The sequence below is a fragment of the Haliotis asinina genome, chromosome 3 (genome assembly GCF_037392515.1).
Source record: "Haliotis asinina isolate JCU_RB_2024 chromosome 3, JCU_Hal_asi_v2, whole genome shotgun sequence".
NCBI lineage: Eukaryota > Metazoa > Mollusca > Gastropoda > Lepetellida > Haliotidae > Haliotis > Haliotis asinina.
Window position 1 is genome coordinate 16,903,924 of NC_090282.1, and position 23,810 is coordinate 16,927,733.

At 38.6% G+C, this 23,810-nt stretch overlaps 1 protein-coding gene across 1 annotated transcript in view; it reads left to right on the forward strand.

Moving 5' to 3' along the window:
• LOC137277558 (homeobox protein dve-1-like) overlaps nucleotides 1-23,810 on the forward strand; it is a 46,085-nt gene that overhangs the window by 4,189 nt on the left and 18,086 nt on the right. Inside the window, exon 2 of the mRNA XM_067809351.1 lies at nucleotides 7,053-7,302. Within this exon, the coding sequence (XP_067665452.1) occupies nucleotides 7,053-7,302 (250 nt within the window). The remainder of the gene's footprint in view (nucleotides 1-7,052; nucleotides 7,303-23,810) is intronic.

Sequence of the window (23,810 nt, forward strand, 5' to 3'; positions counted from 1 at the left end):
ATAGTTGCTACATCGATGAAGGGCAAAAATAAGTTTATTTATAGCTTTTTTGACATTTTTATAAGTTCCTTTCAAAATAGTCTTTCATACAATATGTCATATGTTGATGGTCAAGATTACCAAATTTTCTGAAAATATAGAATGTCATTATTCTCCTTTTTTTATTTTAGGGGATCAATGGGGTAGCCAAGTGGTTAAAGTGTTCACTTTTCATATCGAAGGCTCAGGTTTGATTCCCCACATGGGTACAATGTTTGAAGTCCATTTCTAGCATCAGTAATATTCCTGGAATCAATGGGGTAGCCAAGTGGTTAAAGTGTTCACTTTTCATATCGAAGGCTCAGGTTTGATTCCCCACATGGGTACACTGTTTGAAGTCCATTTCTAGCATCAGTAATATTCCTGGAATCAATGGGGTAGCCAAGTGGTTAAAGTGTTCACTTTTCATATCGAAGGCTCAGGTTTGATTCCCCACATGGGTACACTGTTTGAAGTCCATTTCTAGCATCAGTAATATTCCTGGAATCAATGGGGTAGCCAAGTGGTTAAAGTGTTCACTTTTCATATCGAAGGCTCAGGTTTGATTCCCCACATGGGTACACTGTTTGAAGTCCATTTCTAGCATCAGTAATATTCCTGGAATCAATGGGGTAGCCCAGTGGTTAAAGTGTTCACTTTTCATATCGAAGGCTCAGGTTTGATTCCCCACATGGGTACACTGTTTGAAGTCCATTTCTAGCATCGGTAATATTCCTGGAATATTGCTAAAAGCAGCATAAAATGTATTCTAGGAATTTTTCTGTGAAATATATTCATATTTGAAGCTGCTGAAGATCCTATACAAGTACAAATATACTCCATGTTTATCAAATTGGCGCAGGTGACTATATGTTTGTCAGCATATGTTGAGAAGTATACATATACATTGACTTGATTGGCAGTCATGTTCTGCTTTCATAATTAGTCCCACAATAACATTATTGAAGCCCTAAAATATTGGTTAGACAGATCACCTGTAAGATTTGTTTTGTTGTTTATTCATTTGTCACAAGAATTTTTGTTTGTTTTGACTTGCTGACGTGTCAGAATCAGGTATAATTTTGATATATGTGTGACCACCTGATCCATCTAGTGCCTACTATGATCATGAGTGATCACTATGAAGAAGCCCTAGGTTACCAGTTAAGTGCCTATGAGGTTCAGTGATGAAGTGCTGGGATCATCTCAAATGAGACCCCTTCTCTAATTCAGGTCCTTTCTCCCACCAACGCCTCTTTTCTAGCCCAGGTCCCTTCTCCAACCCCTTCTGTAACCCAGGTACTTTTTCCAACCAAGACCTCTTTTTTCTAACCCAGGCACCTTATCTAAGCAAGACATTTCTGTAGCCCAGACTAGCCCCATCTCTTACCAAGGCTCCTAACCAAGGCCAATTCTCTAACCCAGGTCCTTTTTCTTATCCCAGGTCCTTTCTCCAACCGAGGTCCATTTTCTATGGCTTCTTTCTCCTACCAAGGTTTCTTCTTTAACGCAGGTCCTTTCTTCAATCAAGGTCCCTTCTTTAAAACTCTGGTCCTTTCCCTAACCAAGGTGCATTTTCTGACCCATGCCCTTTCTCTAACCCAGGCCCCTTCACTAATCCAGGTCCTTTCTCTAACCAAGGTACCTTTCTCTAACCTGTACCCTTCTCTAACCTGTACCCTTCTCTAGCCTGTACCCTTCTCTGTCCTGTACCCTTCTCTAGCCAAGGTCCCTTTCTCTGTCCTGTACCCTTCTCTAGCCAAGGTCCCTTTCTCCAGCCTGTACCCTTCTCTGTCCTGTACCCTTCTCTAGCCAAGGTCCCTTTCTCCAGCCTGTACCTTTCTCTGTCCTGTACCCTTCTCTAGCCAGGGGCCTTTCTTCAATGACCCTTCTTTTAATGTGCATGTTACTTGTGGTAGTGACATCATGGATATTCATGCATCCCCTGACAGCCTGTGAATTAGCAATACATTTGTGAAATGTTGTGTTCATTTCCCCAAAGAATGTACCTTCTTTTTGGATTGTGCCACCGGTTGAGTAACTTATTGAAGTTTTTATGTGTTTCAATATTATCTCCTCGTCCTTGGTAGGCAGCTGTTACTATATGGATCCATATAGGATTAGTGTGTATGTATTAATAATTCTGCAATCCTCTACAGCACCTACACAACTGAGTTGAATGCATGAGTTAAAAAAAATAGTATGTAATGTATAATTTATTGATGCTGTGCACAGATGCTCAAACGTTATGTGTTTCCATTGGAGATGTGAGTATTGAGAGGAGATATGCCATTGATTGGTAGGTATTCGCAAGTGCTTGACATCCTGAAATGAATCACGTATCACAGTTAGCATGCCACTAGGCAGTATTGACATGTTCTGGTACCATATGGTGCAACTTGATGAAAAGGTTCCTATTAAGCCACAATTCTGAATGCCACGTTATGGTATGGCCCTTACACCATCATGTCAACTTACACATAGAAACATTAAATTAACACAAATATAGATGCTAAAGAATTCAGTACCTTCAATTACATGGAAATTTTATGAAGTTAACAGTTGCATGTGTGTTATAGCTACAAATTAACACAAATTACTTCAAAGCAAGTACACTGGCACTAGACAGTACAAAATTCAGTGGCAGTAATATTATGGTGGTATAAAATACATTATCACTGGTAATAGCAAGAAATTGTGTAATGAATATATTTACCAACCATCAAGAATGTCAGCCTTCCAAAAAGGCGAAGGTACAATATCCAGGTTGATCTTCACACTACTGCAGGTTTTGAAGGATTGGGAGATGATGCTTGCCAACTTAAATCATCTTAATTCCTTTAAGAAGGCTTGATGCAACGCTAGATTCATCACTAGCTCTTGTCAAAGATTCCCAATTACACTTGACTCCAACATTGCCAATATATAGTAACTTCCACACTAGTGCCTACATTACATAGTAATTCATTCCTGTTGTTACAACTCAATGTTACGAAGTTCTGCATGCATTTAGAGCAACAATGAAATACAATGATAACATTGCTAAACATTAAAAATTACCCTGACATTTTAAAATGTATGGTGGGTATCGATGGTTTTAGTAAACCCTACACCCCTTCTAGTAGAGGTATCAATAGTTGGATAAACCATTTACAGGCTTCCGTCCAGGTGGTATCAGTAGTTGGGTAACACCTACACTCCTTCTAGTAGAGGTATCAATAGTTGGGTAAAACCTACACTCCTTCTAGTAGAGGTATCAATAGTTGGGTAAAACCTACACTCCTTCTAGTAGAGGTATCAATAGTTGGATAAACCATTTACAGGCTTTCATCGAGGTGGTATCAATAGTAGGGTAAAACCTACACCCCTTCTAGTAGAGGTATCAATAGTAGGGTAAAACCTACACTCCTTCTAGTAGTGGTATCAATAGTTGGGTAAAACCTACACCCCTTCTAGTAGAGGTATCAATAGTTGGATAAACCATTTACAGTTCCTTCAACTACATACCTGTCCAAGTGGTATCAGTAGTTAAGTAAACCTTCAACAGGTTCTTGTCCAGCTGGCATCAGTAGATGGGTAAACCTTCAACAGGTTCCCATCCAGCTGGCATCAGTAGATGGGTAAACCTTCAACAGGTTCCTGTCCAGTTGGCATCAATAGATGGGTAAACCTTCAACAGGTTCTTGTCCAGCTGGCATCAGTAGATGGGTAAACCTTCAACAGGTTCCCATCCAGCTGGCATCAGTAGATGGGTAAACCTTCAACAGGTTCCTGTCCAGTTGGCATCAATAGATGGGTAAACCTTCAACAGGTTCCTGTCTGGTTGGCATCAATAGATGGGTAAACCTGCAACAGGTTCTTGTTCGGCTGGCATCAATAGATGGGTAAACCTTCAACAGGTTTCTGTTCGGTAGGCATCAATAGATGGGTAAACCTTCAACAGGTTCTTGTCCGGCTGGCATCAATAGATGGGTAAATCCTACACACCTTTATGCTGAGTTAGTATCAGTAGTTGGGCAAACCCCAATACCTTTATGAAGATATATTTCTGTAATTAGATCTAATAAAGACAGTATCAATAAGAAAACCAGAAATAGCATGGCTAGTGTTAGGAGCTACAGGTGAGATGCCTGCTGTGGTGGCAACTCTTCAGTCTGTTTAATAACCTGGTAGAAATGGCCAACCCACCCTGGGATGGGATATGCACACAGAATCACAGTAGGTAATATAACTGTTATCATAAAGAGGATAATAGAAGGTGGTAGGTTATTGACCTGCATAGTATGTTTTTCAGTACTGATGCTGTTGCTTTATAATGTTTACACATTGGGGGTTTCAGTGGTTGGGTCAGTGCCCAGTTACTCTGGTGATTTATAATATAATCATGTGATCATGACGACTTACGCTTATTGCTGAGTGTTCTTAGATGGTAGCCATGAGAACATCTGCTTCAGGCTTCAACCTTACTGACAAAAATCGGTAGCACAGTGGATGAAGCCACAGCATCAATACCCCCAGCTTCCCCCAGCTTCCTCCAGCTGCGTAAGAATTCCCTCACTCACCCTGTTCATGTCCATCCTTGAGTTTCTGTAATGTTGATCCTATCCGTGTTCACAGAATTCTCCAAATGTGATTATTTTTATCACAGATGGGGTTGGCTAGCTTGAAGTGAGAGACCAGTCTTGATGAAGTATAATTCATAAAAGAACTATAATGACACTTATCTTTTATCTGCATAAGATAATATTTTCGACATGTCACTAAAGTGACAAAGACATATTGATTCTAAAACTTTTGTTAGCTAAAGGAAAAATATGCAGAATTATATGAAAAGCGACTGATATTGATGCATGACCTTTAAGAGATCAAAGGACAGGTGGAGAGTCTTATCCAGACCGGCCAAGGTTGTCCCTGTCATAATGCATTGTTTTGTTACCTTCCTCCAATATTCCAGAAACCTGTCATCACTGCTGCCATAGACTTGCAGTGGTAAGTTGGTCAGCATTGTACCCATGCGTTTGGGTTTCATTAAAACGGTAAATGCCAGAAACAACTTTGTTTTTGGTATTAAATTGACATCAAGATACAACAGGATTACAATATAAGGTTTTATTAGTATATTACACCTCACTCATTCACTCACTGCAGCCAGTAATGCACCCTTGGCAGATTGGGATAAGTGGATAAAGCACTTGCTAAAGATCCTTCTTTGATTCCCATCATGACTAAATTTCCTAGGCCCACAAACTAACAGCTCACACATAGATCTGTGATAATGCTGACATTGATACTTTAATCAAACATTTTACCCCAAATGATTTGTTTTTAGATTAAAAAGTATTAAAGTTATTTTATTATTCAGAGTCATTGGTTTTATCAAAACAGTTTTCTGTGCTTTTTTAACAGTTGGCAGTTAATTAGCTTTGATTGTATTCATGTTGTACTGTAATAACAAGATAGTTTACAAAATGGGATGAAGGCTGTAATTTACCTGAGACATGAAAAGCAGGATAAGTGATGCTTTATATATCAGTGATGCTGACTGCTTATTGCCCATCAAGAGTTAAAGTCTTATGATAGAGCAGCTGTTCGTGACATGAACGGCCACATGGATTATAACACAATCAACATCCATCTTTCACTTCAGGATTTCACAAAAGAAAATTAATCATGTATATCTGTACTTAATTTGGCCCAGCTGATGAATTGCTGCATCTGATAACATTTCAAAATCAAAGAAAATTATAAAAAGACACAAAGCTATAGTAAAATGGCTGAAAATTACATAAATTGCTAGAATTTGTCATGTTTGTTAGAAAAGTAAGATCTATGTCACTTTATGATCTGACCTAATCTGTTAGTCGATATGTTGCCTTTGATTTGCAGTCTGAAGCACATGGCTCTACTTAAAGACAAAATCTCTTTAGAGCTGGTATTGAATTCCATTATTGTTTGGAGTGGCATCTGACAGCAGTAATGCCTCAGTGACAGAAGACTCCAGCTGTTTCACTCTCACAGCCAAGTTGTACTGTTGTTGTGAAATTGTAAGACCTGCATCATGAGGTGATCGCAATATTGACATGGCACTGTATCTGCCGGAGTAATCTCCCTTCTCTTGACTCAGTCACCAAATGTTTTTTGTAATCAGATGTCACATAGGGATGTCCGGGATTAAATGGATTAAATATTTATGATTGTGAATGTGAGACATTTGCGTAAAGTCTCAAAATATCATTCCCATGTAATGTAAAGTTTTGTAGCTAAAACTAAAACCCTGAAATGTTATTAACAACATCAATATTCCATTTGGATGAACCTCAGTACTGTAAACAGATATATTTGAACTTTCATGATCTGTGGCTAAACGTCTGTAAATATCAGATTCTTCTGGGTAATCTAAGATAATCAAACACTATGGTGTCATTGAAATCTTGTTTTGGAAAGGTCTGGAGCACAAAAATACATACTTTCTGACTTTGAGTTCAAGTTGAATATGGGGTGTTTTTTTTTTGTTTCTTGTTTTTTTATTTTTCCTTTTCTGTAAAATACAGTGGAAGCTGTCAAAACCATCATCTGTCCAATCCAGCATGTTGTCAATACTGGCATAAAATCTCAGTCCCCTCCGTGGCTCATACACATATCGTCAGGTCAAGATCTGAAAGGCATTCTAAACTGGATTATTTCTTCAGTCCTAATGAGTGCCAGTTTAGACAGCTTCACTGGATTTGAAAAGTGTGACTAGTCTACCACTTTGTTAGTACCGGAAAGTATGAAAGCGATTCCACCACAAATGACATCCTCCAGATGGATTCTTTTGACAATATGCTTATGCCATGCTAGGTTGTCCTTTAACACAGCTGAGTCAGATTTTCAACCCAAACTTCTTGTGAAATGTCCATTACAGTTAATGATGAGTATATTTTGTTAGAATATAAAATCCAGTCACCTGCCTGTTCTGGATGTTAGTGGTAAGTTAATACAATGTTTTGCGTTATTTCTTTTTTTGCTGAAGTGTTGCATTTCTTTCCTACCAGGCCCTGAAGCAGACTTCTGTGGAGGACCTCCCTACCCTCCTTCCAAAGGATCAGCTCATGGAACGTGGCCAAGGCGGGAACAGCAACACTGTACCTGGAGTAGGCAATATGGTCCTTGGGGGTGGCACTACTGGTCCAGGGGGTGCCAACTCATCTGGGGCAACTACTGGAACCGCTAGTGGCAATATCCAAAGAGTTGAAAAATCTGCTAGTCCCAAGAAACCAGACACAACAACACAGGCCAGTGGAGGTGAGTAACCTTAGAAATACTCCTTGTTTAATCATGAACAAACAAAACAGGTGGGGTTGTTCAGTACTGGGGCATTGCCTAAGTTATGGGAACTTTATTTATACTGTATGACAAAATAGACAATGATCATAACGACACAAGTGTTCATTATGACAAGTTAGGATTATGACTCAAGCATTGATCATGACACAATTTATTATCCTAAAACATGATGAGCACTTGAAAACTGTGTAAACACACTTGCATTGCCAATCCAGAAACACTGTGTAACAAAAGCACTACTTTATTGAACTTATATGTCGAACAGTCTCAAAATTCAGACTGACAACACCACAACAATTTTCACAGGACTCCTAAGAGAGACTAAACCTTATCACATCCCACATTAAATAAGAAGTGAGGGAAAATACTTATGATTGTAGTTTTGTCACCACAAAAGAAACACCCTGATATCATGTAATGGCACATAAAATCTGTATATTTGTTTTAGACTATGACAATCCACGTTCTCTCTGTATAATGATAATGAACATGAGCTTATGCTGCTCAAAACTGGTTAAGGACATCTGATTCTTTTGTGTTGCTATAGTTAATTTGTCAGGCAAGGACAGGTCAACTGTACAAGGTATTCAGAAGCTAAAGAACTCCTAATTTCATGCTGCTCTATCACTGTTATGTTACCATACTACATGCTGTCAATCGTATGTTATTTAACTTCTTTGACAAGCATTCATGTGCATGAATTCTGATGTCATGTTCAGAGGATGGGCCTTCAAGACATGGAATGAGCAGAGACAAGGCATTTTAGTCTAGTGAAAATTTTGCATATCTTCAGGTGCAAATATTTAAATATTTCACTACAGCGGTCTATCAATATAGATTACAGAGATTGGTAATGGCTAACTAAATATTCATTGATTATCAATAAATATGAGATAAGCAAAACTGGAAAAGAAATATCAAAAGAAATTAATGTTTCAAGTCACTCATGAGTAATACAACATTTATGCATGGATTACAGCGTTCTGAACATACTTTTTAGTGGAAGTGATCTCACCACACTGTTGTTATGTCGCTGCATAATATGTTACCAGGGATACTGTATGTCTGACATTTGGTGACTCATTGCAGATCTTTGTGTGGATGGAAGTATATCGGAAAGTTTCTCTCACAACTAGATATTTTCAAATTAGAATTGTGATTCAGATACTTTTCTTTGTAAGTAGGTCATGTGGCGTTTCTATTTTACTACTTATGTGTGTGACTTCTAACCCATTCAGAGACCTGGGTACTGTTGTACGTAACAACCTTAGTGCTACGGCTACCTTAAGTCTGTGTTAAGGTATGGGAGTTATAGTCAGTCACCTTAGCAAGATCACTCTGGACAACAGCACCTTGAAATGTTAACTGGCATGTAATGAGCTGCATTCTTCTGGTGTTTTCCACACTTTAGATAATTTTTATACTTAGCTTTTGACATTATTGGTGTTATTGACATATTTGCAACACCTGTGTCATGAAGTTTGTGGTGATTCATGTGTGTTGCTGGGATGTCGAAAGTTAACAGATATTTTCACCACAAAGGCTAAAAGTGAAGTACAAACTCCTCAGTATATAATCCCTATGATCTAAAGGTGTTGTCAAGATTTGACGTGATCACAGATGCATTATTGCTGATTGATGTTACATTTTCTGTCTACTTTAGGAACTGAACATGAATACCCCAGCAACGTGCATACCGTATTCCCTGTATTGAACACTGCAAGTTACATACACGGCAGCTTCTAATTAGCGAAGGGTATACAACAATAGAAATCTTGGATCATTTTAGAAGCCTCAAGTAGTGTCATATTATACACCATGACATGTTGGTGATTAATTATGACAAGTACAGTCTTTGATTCATGTGGGATCATCAAGGTCATGATTTGACACCTGGATTTGGGGGTTACCTATATTTAAGCTGTTTTGTTACTTTTGTTTAAAACACAGGAGCTTTGTTGGAGACGTGTTACCAGAACTATTTTGTTTCATTATGTTGTCAATATGATACAGCTATCTCATCTTTATGATGTCTTCTCTGAGACAATTAGAAATGGATGTGTAAAGTTCAAGTGTGTTAAAAGACCGCCTGGGCAATATTGAAGCAATAACACCAGAAATTAGCTCCTCTATCCTGGTCAGAATAGAACCCACATTTCAGTGTGACAAGTGAATGCATTAATCATTAGGCTATCCCACTTTTCTCAGCTGAGGTTTGTGAATATGATCCCTTTAGGGGAAGTGAATGTTTATAGCATGTAGTGCTTTTGTGAAACATTTTTAATTTTGGGCAATTTGTTCAATATTGATTGATCAGTTTTAGACTAATACCTAGTCTTCTGACTTAGATACAAAGGTTAGGGAGATTCTCTCATCCTGACTGAAGTACCTACTGACCCCTCGCATGACTTGAATATTGCTGTGCTGCTCAGCAACACACAATAAGAACACAGACTAACTAATTTGTCATCCATAATGAACACAAGGATACAGTGAGACGATCTGTTTTGAAATCATCAAAATTCTGTTGAATGTTCAATGCCATGGAACTAGTGGCCCATTTTCGCTTCCTCCATGTAATGTGGTCGATGTTTTTCCTGCCTCTGACATACCCTGATGGATTACTAGGGATTTAGGAGGCCTGATCCTTTCATCCCAAACGTATACAGGCTATGTAAGATGGTTATAGCCTTGGGATTAAGCTTCAGTGACCTGTTTGTGTTTAGCTAATGGATTAGGAGCAGAATATATTAATTCCCTGTGAGGATTAGGATGGGACTGCATTAATTCAGGTCAGGGATTAGCCAGGTATTTATCAAGGAGGACTGACACGTTGCAAATAACCACGCAGATCTACAGTGTTGTTGAGTTTCTCTTGGATGGATTTAAGATCAAGAAAAAATTATGTACAGGAAATGTTTGTGTGATCTGTCAAAAGCAGTGTGAATTTCAGAGTGTGAAATAGGTGTAATCTTGTGACAGTATTGCTAAATTAAGATTCCTAGAGGATTACGAACATTGTCATGCTGGTACAATTATTATTTCTTTCCACTTTATCATAAGCAGATTATATTACAGTGTCAGCATCATCAAAATTACTGTTTAGCTTGAAAAGTAATGTCCTCCTTAGGGATATTATGACCTACATTCTGCTACCTGGAGTTGCAGATCATAACAAAGGTGAACCTCAGTCTTTAGTCGTGTCATTGTTCACCGCTATAAACACTGACATTTTTTCTTGTTTTTCATTTTAAAGTGAAATCACAATGTATGCCTGCATCAAAACTCATTAAATGTATGTATGTATCCAAAAAGAAAGACAAGATTATTTGAATTAATTGTGTGAAATCTAAACAGTGATGTGATATATCAACATCTTCCTCAGTGTTGAAGAATAAATATGTAAATAAATGTAGGGAATTGATTTTTTTCTAATTTTCTTACACCTGTTTCCATAGAAACAGTTCACAAAGATCTATGTCTGTCTAGAAAAGTTTGCAAGTTTGGTAAAGTTTGCAAGTTGCTTGTCTGCAAGGAGACGGCCCAAGATCACAAGATATTACGACACATGCGGGGTGATTTTCTTCTCTTGGTGAAAGAATTTGTTTTTGGAAAGAAATAATCCTACAAAGTCTGAGGCAAATCTTCCCTGTCGAGTAATTATCTGGGTTTTGTCATTCACATCAATATCTGCGAGTAAGCCTGACGGGAAGATAGCAGAGGAATTTATCTGCAGTACTGGACGTCTTGCTACCATTATTTGGGGAATAAAAGACTGGGTATTAAGCTGACATTGAGGAAACGTTGGGATGCTAAATTGGGATTTAAGTGTGTGGAGCAATCATGCCAGGGGATTAATTCTAGGAGGATTAGCCGGCATACCCTAAATGTGTTTGCTTATCGCTCGTCCCTCTGTGTACCTTTAATCTCCCGATTTTAAAGCCCCATTTGCCTAATGCTATTCTGCTGTCAGTCGGAATGACGCGGCAAGCCACTCCAAACGTCCGTCTACAGAATTGCCGGGGATTTGTTTTTTATTAAGCTTGCTCAACAAAAATTGCTGATAAGCCTCTTCCTTCAATGGTCCTATTTTGGAGAGATAGAAATCCCATTTTATCAGGGATTGATTCTCCGAGCTGTTTGTCTCTGGGCCTCTCCTTCGCTGGCAGCTCGCCGCTAAATCCCCCATTTAACATTCAAATTACTCTTCAGCGGAGAAAGTCATGCATGGGACAAGTCTTCATGGCTCAAGTAATCGGTAATCTTCTATGATTGGATTTAACCAAATCGACTTGGTCTCTCAGCCCCGCATTCTATCAGGCTTTGTCACAGGAAAGCCGAGTATTTTCTATATTTGAAACGATGGAATATGTTGGCGCTGTAATCCTCGGAATATCCCGTAGTGATGTGACAGCCTGATTGCAACTGAGAGCTTACGGGACCTCCAACTTGGAAACTTACTTTTTTTTATTCTCTTTGCAACATGCCATAGACATTTTTAACAGTAGTGTAATACATGTGACGAAGATTGGAGGATCTGTCTCACCAATGTTGGTCACTCCTCGCTTAACTATGTCAGGTTCTCACCCACTCACTCACTCACTCACTCACTCACTCACCCACCCACCCACCCACCCACTCACTCACTCACTCACTCACTCACTCACTCACTCACTCACTCACTCACTCACTCACCCACCCACCCACTCACTCGATGACATAATCCAACTCCAAGTTACAGACTCTCTGTAAGATCTCAGTGGGATTTGAGTATAAAGTAAAGAGTGTGAGTCTTATGAATGAAATCCACAGAACTTGTAATTCCATATCAGGTGCCATTCTGCATGCAGGGAATGTAGAGAATTTGTTGTTTATCTGTGTCAGGGTTGTGGCTGATAGTGTCTTGCTTACAAACATGTTAAAATGTCTTTTGTTTAAAATGGAAAAATAAATAAATTATACAAAAACTGTGTTTACCATAATCATCTCACATCACTTCACAACTTACTTCTCTGTAGAGGATGATGGAAGCCTGCTTGTGTCAAAAAGTAACTGAACAGTGCTGTATTGTCTGAGTCAGATAGTTGTCAGTTTTGAGATTAACTGTTTCATGTTATTACTTGGTGAAAAGTCAGCTGTCCTGCTGTGGAGCTGAATTGAAAGCAGGGTGGCTCTGGACCAGGACTGTCTGTTATGCCACTGAGGCTTGATACAAATGCCCTTCCTGTTTGTGGAGCCAGGACTCTCGCAACAATCAGGGGAGGTCCCTCACAGGTATGATCATCAGGTGTGGCAACAGTTGGAAACAGTCTACCCGTATTCAAGATGGAGTATCATAGAGTTAAGAGGCCGAATGATGGCACTTAACATTAGCTTCAAGCGGTTTGCAATCCCAGGACAGGACTATTAGGAATGAGAGGGATCAGGATCCCAACTAGACCCGACCCCATACTGAGTTGTGAAATGAGCTAACTCCATCAGCTTTAGCTTCCCAGTCTGTCAGAAAGGCATTAGCCTTATTATCACAGCAGGACAGTACCCTCTCAATATAACACGACATTCAGGACACATCCAGCTTCTTAAGGGAAGCTTTGTAAAATAATCAGAAAGATTTGATATTTGTACAATTCAATATTTGATATAGGTTGGCTATGTCTTTTGTCTTCAGAAAGTCTAGATTGCAAGTTTGGTGTTATAATGAGGCAGTATGGAAACAGGTTGATTCAGGTGTATAGCCCCTCTGTTAAATGCCATGAAATGAGGATATGACTTCACGAGGGCTTTTTGGTTTCTTTATCTATCCCATTGAGGAATTTCTTTAACTAAACTGCTGGGTTTGAATAAAAGTAACGAAAAATCAAAATGGCAGAGTAGGAACATAATGAGATTCTGTCGGGGCCTGCTGTTCGGGAGATAAAGACTCCCGTGATCCCTAGTGTTTGATAAAGATGACCAAATATTGCATGGGCTCTGGGATAATAGTCTTACGCTGGGGTATCCAGGCAAATCTGTATTATTTTTCAAAATTTTAACTTTTAATATCACCAAGATGAACGGTTTTCGTATTTTCATGCAGAGAGGAAAATTGAAAACGATTAAGACAGGATATTAAAGGCGGGAATGGCGGGCGTAGCATCGACAATGGTGACAGGTCGCAGTTGGGGATTCAGCTTAAAGTTATTTACTTATATACATGATTTAAATTGTAGATAACATGATTTCAAGTTACAGGACACATTTGTGAAATGAGAAAGTTTTATCATTTGAACAGTATCAGATTGTACTGGCTGCCATTGGAACCAAGGTGTTCTTGGTCCTAATTTGATCATGTTTTGTAATCTACAAGATGGGATTCATATTTTGTCAGTGTTTCACAAGAGTACTGATATGCACTGATGTGTACTCATTTTTTCCAATGGTTTTGCAACATGCTCCACAGTTTGATGCAAAAATTGTCTATGGATTGGAAATCTCTTTCTTTGGCTGAACAATCACTAGGTCAGAGTAAATGATCAAAGACAGGCTTATTTTGGGAAGAACTGTCTGTTCAAAGTATCTTAAATTGAGTATTTGGTTATGGATCGGGTTTGGTTGATCTCTGCACCAAACATTTAGAGAAGTGTAGTCTCAACAATATTGAGAATGATTTTAGTGTTTCTGGAATAAGGCACTGAGCTCGGTTAGGACAGAAACTAATTATGTTTCTGCAAAGACAGACAATACCATTAATTAGGGAGGGAGGGAGATTTACAGTGCTTTCAGCAACAACTCAGTAATCATTATGTCATGGTGGGTACAAGGGTTTGGCATCACGTATTGTTCTTATTTTGGGAATCAAACCTTTATCTTGGGTGAATTGCAGATCCATCAACCTTAAGAGTAGTAATCTACCTACCTTGAATTTAATAGAACATTAATTAATTATTGTAATTTATTGTAAACGTTGTAATTATTATGGTTGTGTGAGGTCTATCACAATCAGAAATGTGACTTTGTTACTGATCTGAAAGCAGGGTAATTTGTTTCAAATTTATATACTAGAAGCTTTAAGTCGTACCATTGTTAGGATTGCCATGGCAACATTCCTTGTTGATTTAGGCATGGATCTTCATCTATCCTTCCCCTGGTACACTTCTGTTGAGTGTGTAGATACATGTATTCAGGTGGTATTTTATGAGTCATTACGAGGATGTCTCCATACGTAAAGAACATGCCAAGTTGTCACAGAAAGTTTGGAAAACTTTTTTTTGACATTATGCAATATCATCGATGTATATAGGTTGAGTTTAATCAGGATATCAGCATGGGTTAGCGATACTGAGAAATGATTAGTTTGATAAGACTCAAGTCTGAGGAAGCGGTTTATGGCTGGGATTTACCTTGGCTTTACATCTGGGGCCTGCCAGGGCTGATTATCTCTAATACTGCAGGAATCTTCCTCGGGGAACGCACTCACGTACCCTCCATGGCCTAATCCGTTACACATGAGTCTCGGCAGCAGCTTGGTTATCTGTCCGTCAGTCTTGCAAGATGAGAGGGGATTGTAGATTAATCGGCCTGGGCCCGCTTCCATCTTAATGCCCCTGCATCTGCCTTATCTCCTCGCAGTACAGCTTTTCCTGTCTCCATCTAATCCGCTCCAGATTTAATTTTCACCAGTTATCCTACGTAAAGTAGCTCTCTGCCCTAATCCCCCCATCTGTCTTATTTTCAACCCATTTTCTTGACAAAGAAGATTATTGCGGATCTGTTGTCACTTTTGTGACTGGAGGCTAATCGAGGGGCTACACTTTCCCCAGGAACTTGCAGATACGCTGTGGCTATAAACTGTCCGACGGAGAGAGTGGAGTTAATACCATGGCACTCTGGTTGGAATATCACCACTATCTACCATTCCTCCATTGCTTGGCTAACAATTCACCTTAAGTTAGGGCTCTGTGGAGCTCATCAGATTAAGTCTACTCAGATACATATGTTGTGTCTCTGTTTCTGTGAATCTGTTTTCACAAAAGTCTATAGCTGTGAGATTTTTGTATTGGTGGTATGGTGAAGCAGGTTTGGCTGTATTTGTATGTATAAAATGTCAGTTGATAAATAGTTGCATTGATGGTTGGTAATGTTTGGGTTTGTAATAGGGAGTAGGTTAACAGTTATTACAAAAGAAAATAGCAGTAAAGTAGGTTAACAGGAGAAGAATTGCAAATAATAGTAGATAGTGTTTATGCATTAACAGAAATACTACAAACAAAAGTAGATCAACCAATTGTAGGTGGTACAGTTGTGCTGCTTATGTAAGACATGGACAAACAGTCAAGTTAGGGCTTGCTAATATTTAGCATTGCATCACCTTTACTTCAATGAGGAAGCAATGATGTACAGTAGAAGCACATTTTGTTATTTGTACTGAATGTGAAATATTTAATAAAAGTGTGTTATAAGTGGATTTTAAGCACAGGATAATAGGGATATTCATTGGTTTTTAACAATGCATATTTCACACTGATTAATATTTGTTAATTGTGATTAAAAAGTGATTTTTGCAACATGTAGGATTGAGCATAGGGAACAGTGGTGTAACTAAAGTGCTCTAGAAACACTGCTACATGTGTTCCTTTCTTCAAGACATCTCATTACATTAATAGGCCGTTTTCCTGACTGGTAATACTTTCTTACAACTGCTTAATATAAGAATATCTTATACCTCATGGCTGTTGAGTGATGAGTATTATATATATCATGCTCTGTAAGCCTATTAGTATATAGGTAGGTTATCTTGTCGATCCATTTGCTGTCTAACTCTGAGATTCAGGTGAGATGGAGTGCCATTGGCAGTGAAGTATTAAGGAGAATTCCCATATGTACCACTTTCTTGTGCTGACAGTGTTTTCTTTTATGATTCTAATCCAATTATTTTCCGTGTTTGAGGATTTTGTGATTAAAGTTAGTGACACAATGTAGTAAAAATAAACTTTTCAAAATAGTCTCCAAAAAGGTTTCTGGGAAAGTATGACAATAATATGTATAAAAATGTGTTTTTAAATATTTGGAATGTACTGTCTAGAGCGTGCTATTTTCTTACACTGTATCATTGTTTCCTACCTCAGCAGCTCATTGTGAAGACACATTGTAGCCATTACTTGTCTTAAGAAACTGGCCGTTATAAATCTAGGGAGGAGTGCAAGTCAGTATATTTTGGGGTATAATGCTGTCGACAAATTTTTAAAATCCAAAACAAAATCCAAACATCTCCTTATCATACATGGGGTTATGAAATAGAACAATGTTTGATATCTGGTTTGAGTAAGTGATTTGAGTTTAACTCTGTATAATGTGAAGGAAAGAAGCATTCCGGGATAAAGGGGTCAAACATCTTGATAAAACCAAGAACAGTTATGCTGTTGACATGCCAAGAATCACATATAGAACATTTTGGTTTTGAACCTACAATCACATTATTCTACTATGCCTAAGTAATGCAGTTCTGTACAGTGACTTCTGCTTTAGACAAATCCTAACTGACATACCTAACAATTGCTTCTTGTCCTGAAGATGGTGAATACTCACACCAAAAGCAATCAGCTCCTCTGCTACTGGACCGGCCATTTTCAACACTGAGATGGCTGTGGATAGCCTAGTGGTTAAAGCAATGGCTCATCACGCCAAAGACCTGGGTTCGAATTCCATCATGACTACAATGTGTGAAGCCCATTTCTGATGTCTCAGTACACTATGATATTGCTGGAATATTGCTAAAAGTGGTGTAAAACCAAACTCAGTCAACACTGAGGCTTTTGACCTATGTGTGGTATCCCACATCATTCATTGTTTGCAATCAAGGTTAATGTAGAAGACATCCCCACATTATCTAAATATTGGAGCAAACCTTACTTGACTGATGTTCATTTAGATGGTTGCCTAGATCAGCAGCATGTCAATGTTGTAAGTGACACCTCCACAGATTGCTGTGTTAGACCCTTGCAGACTGAAATAAATGCAGAAGTTGTGGATAAGTACAGGGATTTGAAAGAATCACCCATAACCTTTGGAATATTTGCCAACATGGGAGCTTAACGACCATTGTCGTAGGTAATCCCATCACGGGGAGGATTGCTTCTGTGATAGGCTTGGTGTGTCTTATCTCCTCTGACCGACTTACTCTGAGAATAGTATGATATCACCAGCCAATACGTACATCCTCCACCTTCAGCCGCCAATCACACCCCAATATATGTGGTGCTTCATCGATAAATTAGTATACATTTGCCAATCAAATTTTGAGAAAAATATTTTGAACTTGAAAATAAATGTGGAATAACATATATTTGGTCTCACTGAAAAGATTGTGTGAGTTATGCAAGCATTACATGAAAATGAGATTCAGGTTCTTCAGTTAGAGATATCTGCTAATGCTGATTTGACGTTTTTGTCATTACAGAAACGGTCTTGTAGAAATTTTGGTTATGAAGGCACATGTTATACTTTAGGAGAGTTGGTTCCATTTGGTCCCTTTGCCTTCCATCCAGCCCTTTTGACAAAGCAGTTAATTTGTCATGGTACACAGGTGAACTGTAGAAATTTGATTTGAGGTGTAAATATAGGATGTTAACACTAAATTCCACAAAAAATGTATATATTTTGTATAATTAAAACATGTGTTTGCTATCTTAGATCAGACCAATTTTATTTCATGTTTTACATCTGAGTAACAGTTGCTTCCTGAAGATGGTGAAAACTCACACCTACAGCAGCCAGCTCCCCTGCTACCGGAACAGCCATTTTCAACACTGAGGGAGCTGTGTTTGGCTGTTGTTTTAAGAATACAAAAGAAATACTCTTGAAATCAGTGTGATACCAACACTTGCTTATCTTATTTTTAGTTATTGTGAACAAACCAAAAGAATTAGCGTGGAAACTCATGTGGGATTTGCTTTGACCAGTGATTTTGATTTTTAAAAATGTAGCCCCCTGCCTTTAGGTTTTCTGAGGACAAACCTTTGTAAGACAAGAAATAAAATTAGTCCAGCTTTAATAAGAGAACACGCCTGCATGCATGTAATACTTACACGCATAAGAAATGAAAGTTTTTTATTCAAATAAGAAACAAACTCGGAACCAAGAATTGATATGAGTTTGGGGCATAAACTGAAGCCTGATGGTGTTATCAATAATTTTCTTGCTTTTTGCAAGGTGTGAGTATAAACTCATCAACAGAAGAAATCAGCAAAACGCACCATACCAATGAACATGTGGATACCATGCACATACATGAACATGCACAAATTGTCACCACCATTAGTGGTTATGAAACTGCACAAAAGTTGGATCTATCACTCCTTGATCAACAATGCCACACTTAACTCAGATTGAAAGAAACCAGGCTATTGACATTTGGAAGCTGGAAGATCAGTTCTTGTCAATGTTTTAATCTTACGAAAACTTAAGTCTTGGCATCCTAGAAATGACTTCACTCAATGTTTTGTTGGTCTAACCCTGTTTGTATTTAATGTTGAAAATTACCTACATATTCTCTTCGTACTTCACTTTTATTTTGATGTTTCAATCACATGTCAACAAAGAGTGAAAACACCCCTACCCAACAATAAGTGTATTTAACAGGATGGCGAAAAGCTTTCTGTATTACAACGTCATTGGAGACATTAGGAGACCGTTTTTTTATCACTTAATCTTTTTCAGAAAATTTAATGTCCATCTGCTTCCATGCAAAGAAAAGTATGTAATAATCACTTTTTTTAAAAAAAACCCCATCTGGCCACAAAATACAATGTGCTGAATATAAATCTTAAATTAATTATATTTTGAGTCATATTCGTATTGTTTAGACTAATGAATGAAAGCCAGTTATTATACATCACAACTGGATTCATGGTAAAAACTGCAATATTGAACCCAAATACAATTGTTCAACAGAGTCAGACAAATTTGTTTTGTAAGAATTATGTTTTTTTATTTTCACATTATATTTTTGTTGATTCTTACTAGAATAAACCGTAAAAAATACAAGGCATAACAGCAGGATGTAGCATGTGTTTTGTGTGTTCCATGTAATCATTTGATTGTCAGGGGAAATGTCTAACTCCATATCATTTGAGAATGTTTCATACCTCTTGATAAGGTTCATATTTGTGTATTTTACTCAATAAAAGTCACATTTACTCAGTTAATTACAAACCTGGGACTACAAAAAATGCATAAGAATCACTTAAAATGACCCAATAGGTCTATAATACCTTGCATACATTGCTCAGTTAACTAAATTTGCTCATATGATTCGTCGTGGCATCCAAACTCTACAACAGCATTAGCTAAAAGTGGGCAATTCCTATGTACTGTTATAGCTGTATCCTCTGTACCTGTGGTTTAGTCTAATAGTCACATGACTTCCATGTTGAATATTTAGAAATGGCTGCCAAATGTTTGGCATTATGAAAATTACTAAAAACTTTCAGTCTATTGAAAAGCATTTTATTTATATGTTTTATGTTTACCTAATAAAGATAGGAAACTGTGTAAAAGAACTCAATTCTCCTAACTAGTGGGAGTGCACAAAACGCCAGTCATTCCTCAAAAAATGCAATTACTCATACATAAATAGACATGGGAGTAAATACCCAATTGCTTCAAAATATTATCCAGAGTTCTGATATTTCATAGCCTATGATGGAAATATGGCACTTAAAGGGAGACTAGATCCCAGCAGTGGGACAGATCTGGCAAAATAGATTCCATTTCTTAATACCACATTGACCAAACTTAAGAACCAAACTGTGGAGTGCAGTGACCTCCCTTAGGAAACCACTACATGCAGAGAATGTTGGTTATGTGAATATCAAGAATTGTAGTGAGATTTCTTAATACTACTGAAGAAATTTTGTTAGTTTTATCATCCCTCTGTTTATAAACCAGTGGATAGCCTTCAGTATGTTCACTTCTGTCTGTTCATCACTGATGGCTTTTACTTTCGAATCTGTTTTGTCAGGTACTTGAGACTGATTGTTCAACAATATGACTATATTGAATATAGGTTATAGCAATTTCAACAGAAAGACAGTTTTGACAATTTCATCATCTGGTTGCTTCAAGTTGTTTCTCAGAATGTTGGAGGTATAACTGGAAAATCATTTGATGGGATCTTAGCGTGCCATATAGTCTATGAGAATAGCCTTGGAAAGGTATTTTGTAAAGATTATCGTTGCTGGAATGATTTGTTAGGTAACACCATTGATGAGCTACTTGGTATGGTTCTCAGTAAGCTTGTGTCTGCACGCAGTGGAGTGTTCTGTACACACCTCCACACCATCTTATTCCCTTAAACACCATTACTCATTCCTCCACACCATCACACATTCCTCCACACCATCACACATTCCTCCACACCATCACATTCCTTTACACCATCACACTTTCCTCCACACCATCACACATTCCTCCACACCATCACATTCCTTTACACATCACACTTTCCTCCACACCATCACACATTCCCCCACACCATCACACATTCCTGTACACCATCACTCATTCCTCCACACCATCTAATTCCCTTATATATACCATCACACATTCCTCCACACCATCACATTCCTCCACACCATCACACATTCTTCCACCACATCATACATTTCCCTAACATCATCACACATTCCTACACATCATTATTTCCCTTATACAGCATCACACGTTCCCCAAAACATCATCACATATTCCCCTCTACATCATCACACATTCCCCTCCACACCATCACACATTCCTGTACATCAGCACACATTCCTGTACACCATGACATATTCCCCTCCACATCATCACACATTCCTGTACATCATCACACATTCCTGTACGCCATCACACATTCTCCTCCACATCATAACATATTCCTGTACACCATTACACATTCTCCTCCACATCATCACACATTCCTGTACACCATCACACATCCCTGTACACCATCACACATTCCTGTACACCATCACACATTCCTGTACATCATCACACATTTCTGTATGCCATCACACATTCTCCTCCACATCATCACACATTCCTGTACACCATCACACATCCCACCACATCATCACACATCCCTGTACACCATCACACATCCCTGTACACCATCACACATTCGTGTACATCATCACACATTCTCCTCCACACCAACATGTGTATGGCATGTCATCTTATGCATGATGTCTGAAGTATGAGTGATTTAATGCTAGTATTGAACAGTTCCTAGTCAGTCACCTGTCAGTCAGTTACCTGGATGACACCAGCACTAGTGTTGCAAACAGACACCAGACAAAAGCACTAGTGGTGCAAACAGACACCAGCACTAGTGTTGCAAACATCGTAACAACAGACACCAGTACTAGTGGTGCAAACAGACAGCGGCACTAGTGGTTGAAACAGATTACAAACACCAGCACTAGTGGTTGAAACAGACACCAGACAAAAGCACTAGTGGTGCAAACAGACACCAGCACTAGTGTTGCAAACAGACAACAGACACCAGTACTAGTGGTGCAAACAGACAGCGGCACTAGTGGTTGAAACAGACAACAGGCAAAAGCACTAGTGGTGCAAACAAACACCAGCACTAGTGGTTGAAACAGACAACAGACAAAAGCACTAGTGGTGCAAACAGACACCAGACAAAAGCTCTAGTGGTGCAAACAGACACCAGACAAAAGCTCTAGTGGTGCAAACAGACACCAGACAAAAGCACTAGTGGTGCAAACAAACACCAGACAAAAGCTCTAGTGGTGCAAACAGACACCAGACAAAAGCTCTAGTGGTGCAAACAGACACCAGACAAAAGCACTAGTGGTGCAAACAAACACCAGCACTAGTGGTTGAAACAGACACCAGCACTAGTGGTGCAAACAGACAGCACACTGGTGGTGCAAATCATGGGATAAGCTGGACAACTGTGACACGTCATGGCCAGGACAGAGTCAAACTGTCACCATTACCGATGTAAAAAATCTCTAATAATGGGGACTGTTGTTGTCTGCAATGTGTTCCCATGAGTTAAAATGTAATTGTGGGGAATTATTGGCACCATATGTTACCAGTACTTTGTGGAGATATTGACAACTATTGGATCTGAGAATACTCTAGGCTTTATAGTGTATGATCAATGGGGGAAATAGTCACCCACCTTATTGTGGCTTTCCTAACTTATTTTGATGATAGTTCAGGTTCAAAACATACATCAACCACTAACTATTTTGTAGCAATTAGCTGTTTAAGACAGCGCATGTACACAGTTCATTTGTCTTATGTAAAATATAGTAAATAAGAAATTTCTGTGAAACTTGGACTGTTGTGTAATTCAGACTATTTAGTCCCAAACTGGTATGAATTAGACAGAGTGCACTGTAGTTGCAGCATATTTTTCATAACTGTTTCTTTTTTTAAGCTTTGTTTTGATAATTTGATAAAACTGGAAAGCAAAATATGGACAAAAGTCAGTGATGAGAAACACTCAACGTAAAACTTTTGAAAGTAAATCTTTGCATTGATTGTTTGCCACTGTACTTGCAGCAGCTTGCAAGGCTGTGGCTGTGCTCCATGCATCATAAGCAATATCATATCTATATATCAGATTATAATGTAATAAAGATTGTCCAATTTGCAAGGACGTCACAGACGGCCAGCACTGGTACCTGAGCTTGCCAGCAAAGCTGTATGGCGTGCAGCAGGTGGATTATTCTCATTGACAAGCCTAGCTGATCAATCGCAGTCGAATTTTAACTTAATGCGACCGAAGAGGTTTACTGTTGCTTCTTTGAAAGAAGATTTCTCAAGCCAATGGAATCATGAGCAGTTGTGACGGAATTCCTCCTGAGTGCCGTCCCATCTCACAACTGAGAGGACAGATTTAGGATCAAGTCTTCACCTTGCTGTATCTTTATGTAGGTGAATACTACAAGCAGGCTGGCGTATGCTTGGACCACTCAACCACCATGCTGTGTCAGGTGTGAAGATATGTGAAGGTGTGATTGAACTCTAACAGGACACGTCAGTGATGCGACCCTTTCACACCTTGTGCCATTATATTAGTGTGAATACTGATTGTTGTACCATATTCACCCACACTGCATGATAGTAGTGTGAAGAATTTTTTATTGAACATTGAGAAGAACAGCTCTCCAACAAACATCTCAGTGTATGATGGTAGTTTGAAGATTTTGTAAACATTGAGAGGAACAGCTCTCCTACCAAAGCCTCAGTGTATGATGGTAGTGTGAAGATTTTGTAAGTTTTCAGAAGCACAGCCCTCCTGAAAACACCACACTGCATGATGATACTGTGAAGAGATAGTAAACATTCAGAAGAATCACTCTGCATGGGAAAACACCACACTGCATGTTCATAGCGTGAAGATATAGTAAACATTCAGAAGAATCACTCTGCATGGGAAAACACCACACTGCATGTTCATAGTGTGAAGA